Source organism: Montipora foliosa, chromosome 2 (assembly GCF_036669935.1).
Source record: "Montipora foliosa isolate CH-2021 chromosome 2, ASM3666993v2, whole genome shotgun sequence".
NCBI lineage: Eukaryota > Metazoa > Cnidaria > Anthozoa > Scleractinia > Acroporidae > Montipora > Montipora foliosa.
In genome coordinates, this window is record NC_090870.1 from 45,517,814 (window position 1) to 45,522,813 (window position 5,000).

At 40.8% G+C, this 5,000-nt stretch overlaps 2 protein-coding genes across 2 annotated transcripts in view; one reads left to right on the forward strand and one right to left on the reverse strand.

Moving 5' to 3' along the window:
- Positions 1 to 1,002, reverse strand: part of LOC137993272 (splicing factor C9orf78 homolog) — a 4,197-nt gene extending 3,195 nt beyond the window's left edge. Inside the window, exon 1 of the mRNA XM_068839014.1 lies at positions 504 to 1,002. Within this exon, the coding sequence (XP_068695115.1) occupies positions 504 to 919 (416 nt within the window). The 5' untranslated portion in view covers positions 920 to 1,002. The remainder of the gene's footprint in view (positions 1 to 503) is intronic.
- Positions 1,003 to 1,090: 88 nt separating this feature from the next.
- LOC137993273 (UPF0690 protein C1orf52 homolog) lies at positions 1,091 to 4,161 on the forward strand. The gene is made up of 2 exons (XM_068839015.1): positions 1,091 to 1,603; positions 3,020 to 4,161. Exons 1-2 carry the CDS (start codon positions 1,123 to 1,125, stop codon positions 3,160 to 3,162), a joined length of 624 nt encoding a protein of 207 aa, XP_068695116.1. The 5' UTR covers positions 1,091 to 1,122; the 3' UTR covers positions 3,163 to 4,161.
- The last annotated feature ends 839 nt before the right edge of the window (positions 4,162 to 5,000 follow it).

The window sequence follows — 5,000 nt, forward strand, 5'->3', positions numbered from 1 at the left end:
CAATGGGTTAGGGTTAGGGTTAGGGTTAAAGCTTGCTTGAATCATTCCACTGCCTGGTGTGTATTCTGATAACAACAGGGGGATAATTTTAAAGATATTTTAGATAATCGCAATAGTTGTTGAGATCGATGCTGCCAGTGAGTCTGTAGAATGAAGATTCCCTACTGAATTACTTGCTTTTCATGCATTTTCTTATTTGTGACGTGCAAATAAAAACCAAAATCCGGTTTCAACAGAATTTATGCCTCATTTTTTAGCCACTTCTGGTCCAACGGGCCAGAAATGATACATATATGTTTGCTAATTTTATGTTTAAATTTATTTTTTCTTGGTGTAAAATTTTCTTAACGTACTTTTATGTTCCATTGCCCCAGATTATAGTAATAAAAGCAAGATCCACATAATTAGAAGTAAACCGACTACGTTATACAGGTCTTGAACCTGGGAAGGTGTTCGATTCTGGCCCCTTTATTCTGTAGTTGCACCCTTTCCTAGCTACATACTTGCTTTCTACGGTTTTATCAAGTTGAACGCCTTTTCTTTTTGCCATTTCGTCTTCTATGTACTTCAGCATGTGCGTGTCTTCATCTCTTCGGTTTGTCTCTGCTGCGAAATTTGCTCCTAAGTTGATTGATTTTTCTTTATCTTCTCCTTCTCTGTCGCGATTTCTATCCTGAATCAAACTGTTTAACTCCACGAGTCCTCCTGTCTTTAGTTTAAATGGGTCGCTTTCCACCTCTTCCTCCGGTGCAAGCTTTTTCCCAAGAGCCAGCGCAGCTGCCGTTACACCGCCATGTTTCTTCCGAAACCGCTGCAGTTCTTTTCTTTCTTCAATTGCCTCAGTCGTTGAAATTGGCTCGTTAACATCATCGTCTCCTTCTTCTGTATCGCGGCGTTTTCGGTAATTCCTTCGAGGCATATTTCTAGAAATATGTCGCTATAAACCTTTTCAAAGTTCAGCTCGTTTGCATCACTTTAAACTGGGCTGCCTGTGACTCTGTTGATAGGTATTGCATGTATGTGGAATCATATTGTAACAAAGTATAAATTGTCTCAGACATAACACAAAAATTGCTATAATTCTCCATACACAACGTATATACCGAGAGTAAAGCATCCAAGATGGTGGACACTTCGTCGGACACGTCTTTTCAACAAGAAGAAAAAGACCCATTATCTTTCTTTACTGCGGGAGATTCTGGCTCCAACTCCGATTCAGAAAGCGAAGGAGATACTGAAGAAGAAAACCAGGACTTTTCCAAATCGAAGGATTCCGGAAAAAGCACTGCACCCGCGACGAAATTACCCTCACCGACCACTTTATTTGCAACTGTTGGGAGACCGTCGTTTTTAGAGACCAAAGAAGACAATTATGTGGACTGGAATTCCCTCTCCAAGTGCTATGAACCGAACACATATTCCGCACCTCCTGTGCAGTTCTCCCCTGTTACAGAGGGTAGAGATAGTGAGGATTACGCTGAAGATGCAGTGATTTCTTCTGCTCCGGTGAAATACGGCAAAGAATTATCAGACATACAAAAGCATTTGGTCATTCACGAAAAGCGGTCAGTGACTACCGCTCTCAACATCTTAAACGACAGAGGTAATGTCTTAGTAATGTAGTACTATTGGGTAAGGTAACCGGTCGCGTCGCCCACAAGTTAACTCGCCTACAGGTTAACTCGCCTACACCGAAGTTAACTCGCCTACACGTTCGAAGTTAATTCGCCTACACATGAAGTTAACTCGCTTACACATTCGAAGTTAATTTTGATGTTATAAGATAAAGCAAAAACAAGAAGTTTACACGACAACTATCAGGCAGAAAAACGAACCATCGATCGGATATCCGATTTGTTTTCGTCTGTCAGCGGCATTTAATTTCACGTCATTCTTTACCAGTTCACTTTTGACTGCACGGCCGGTGGTTTTCGTCGATTCGCAAGAATTTGCAAAACTAACCAAACAGTGCTTATCAGAACTCTATGGCCACTCCAAACGAACTGGGAGCAATAGACTCGTAACAATATCACATAACATTATCCTTCAAAATGGCGGATTTTACTCTCGAAACATTTGTCATATAATTTTTGAGGCCTCTTTGACGTAAAGAAATTACTTACCTTTTTACTTTAAAGATTTCTTAAATGGTATCCTGATAATTAGTTGTCGTGTAAACTTCTTGTTTTTGCTTTATCTTATAACATCAACAGTAACTTCGAATGTGTAAGCGAGTTAACTTCATGTGTAGGCGAATTAACTTCGAACGTGTAGGCCAGGTTACTTCGGTGTAGGCGAGTTAACCTGTTGGCGAGTTAACTTGTGGGCGACGTGACCGTAATCCGTGGGTAATGTTTTCATATCCGCAGTTCATGCATATACATGATCCATTTCATATATCATTTCATCGTAGAGTTAGTTTAACAGGCAGTGTAAAATACAGACTGGTAATCAGTGTTTTTGACTGTGCAAGTAATGAGTGACAACAATACTTCTGTTGTTTAACGATAACGTATGCTGCACCTAGTCTGTATTCTTTATTTTACACTGACTGTTATTTTATAGTAATTATCTTGCATGCAAGCTCTTCAGCTACTCAAGTTAGCTAGTATTACTTTACTGTATGTGCAGTCAAGAAGGCTTGGGGAAAAAGTGCTTGACTGTTTTTTAACTAATCCTGTGAAAGGACATGACGAATTAAACAATGTATATATTTGATGTGTGGGTTATGGATAAAAGGTACTTGAGTCCGTTCACAGGAACACGTAAGCCCAACCCACAAATTGACCTGCGCACAACTAAGTGGCTTCATAGCTCGGTTGGTAGAGCATTGCACTGGTGTTGCAGAGGTCATAGGTTCGAATCGGTAATTCGTTCGAATCCCTTTGAGGCCACCTGAATTTTTCAGGTGTCTATAAGAGACAATTGCTTAAGTTAATCAGATCTAGTGCAATGATCATCTCTCCCATTCATGTAACTTCTTTAGTTTGCATTTTCAATTTAATTCCCTTTGTTTCAGGTGAAAGTGCTTCAAAGAAACAAAAAACGGAAAGTTTTCGCCAAAAGGAGAAACGAAAACGGGATCAAGGGCAGTCATCAAGAGGAAAAAGTTATGTGGAGGAAGAAAAGAGAATTTTACGGCAAGACTTTTCTGCTCAGTGAATTGAACATTCATCTTCAATATTACTGGTACATGATATACATGTATAAATTGTAGTGTAGTTTTCTGGTCTGACCTAAAACTTGCTTGAATCATCCCACTGCCTGGTGTGTATTCAAGCTTCTGATGGGTAGCAGAAGGCCTAATACTGATAACAACGGAAGCATTTTAAAGATATTTGAGATAATCAAGATTACAAACCTTTCTTAAGCAGTAATGAAAGGAAAACCTTGCCCCTTGAACCCTGTAATGCTGTTCCAGTGCTCTCGTGAATCAAGCCTTCAAGCCAAGTGGGAGTTCATCATTTTGATGATAAATCTGCAGAGGACTCCTTAGGAAAACTATATTTGAAAGACTTCTATATGAACTGCACAAAGAAGCATTTTAAGATTTTTTGGGATTATCGTGGTTACGAACGTTACTAAAGCAGTATCGGAAGGAAAGCCAAAAAAATTCAGGCTCTATCAGTAATTGTTCATAACGGTGCAGATGCTTAAAATGTTCTCAAAATCAGTTAGGACACTCTGAACAGGACACAGTGACTGTTGAGTTCAGCTTGGTAACTTCGTCACGAACGGCAAACTAAGAATCATTACCAAGCTGCAACTCCACCGTCGCTGTGTTGTGTTCAAAGTGTACAAGGATCTTTTCCATTGTTTTATTGTTTCGTTTGGGACACTAATGCCTGATGTTGCTGGCAAGGCTTGGATTGCGCGGCTAGCGGATTGAGAGAAAACCGTTGCCTTTGAATTCTGTGGTGGAATTGTAACAGTGGGAACATGTTATCCAGGAATATTGGAATCAAATTAATGGGCGCCTGAGAATTCAGTGTTTGGCCTTGGTATTTTATTATGAACGTTGACAACCAAGTGTACGATAAGGAAACACCTCTAGGACGTGTTATTGGTGGTTCTTGTAAGGCTTTCAAGGTTTAACTCCAAACAAGGTTTTTTAGGCACAAATCCGTTTATTGTCAAGAAAATACAGTGAAACTACATTTACATTGAACGCAAAATGCGAACACCCACAATCCCACATGGTTCTCAAGTCCAACATGCAAAGTGGGTTAAGTTCCCTCGTTGCACTGTCACTCTATGCATAACACTCCCCCCTGTTGACCAGATGTTTCACCACCTAATTTTATCTGGTCAACACAATCCCTACAAATTGTGAGAAAACTAAAAGCAATGAGAATTCCTGCAGAAAGCACATTAGAGCAGATCCTCCAGCCATGTCTTCCTTCTTCAGTCAGCTTCAATTGCAGCTGCTTGATTCGGGCGACTCTGTCTTGATACAGGTAGCTCAACTATCTCTCCAGTGGCAATGGAATCAGGGTTCAGTCTTGAGCAACCTTCAGCCGTTCGCTGAGCAGGAACTTGGCACTCATCTCCAAAGGGTAAAGCCTCTGGGCCGGACACCTTAGAGATGAAGATTTCCCTCCTTTGCTGCAGACTTGGACAACAGCCATCAGATCCAGTGATGAGATCTAAAATCTTGCCCATATGCCATTTACCCCTGGGCTGATCTTCTTAATGCACAATGACTATATCTCCAATGGATACTGCTCTGCTAGTGTTGTTATGACCAAGGTAATGATGGGCATTTTGCAGCTTGACTAGGTACTCATTTCTCCATCTCGTCCAAAAATGGTTTAGGACATTGCTCCGGTGCTGCATTCTTCTGCTCAGGTCATGTGGTTGGATATCGCTGTCAAAATCCAGAGTGTCACCCACATAAGAGGTGGAAATCTTCAACTCTAAGGAGTCCACATAAGAGGTGTGATGGAGTAAGAGGTTCCTCAGGGTCCTCACTTGACATGTAAGACAGAGGTCTACAGTTC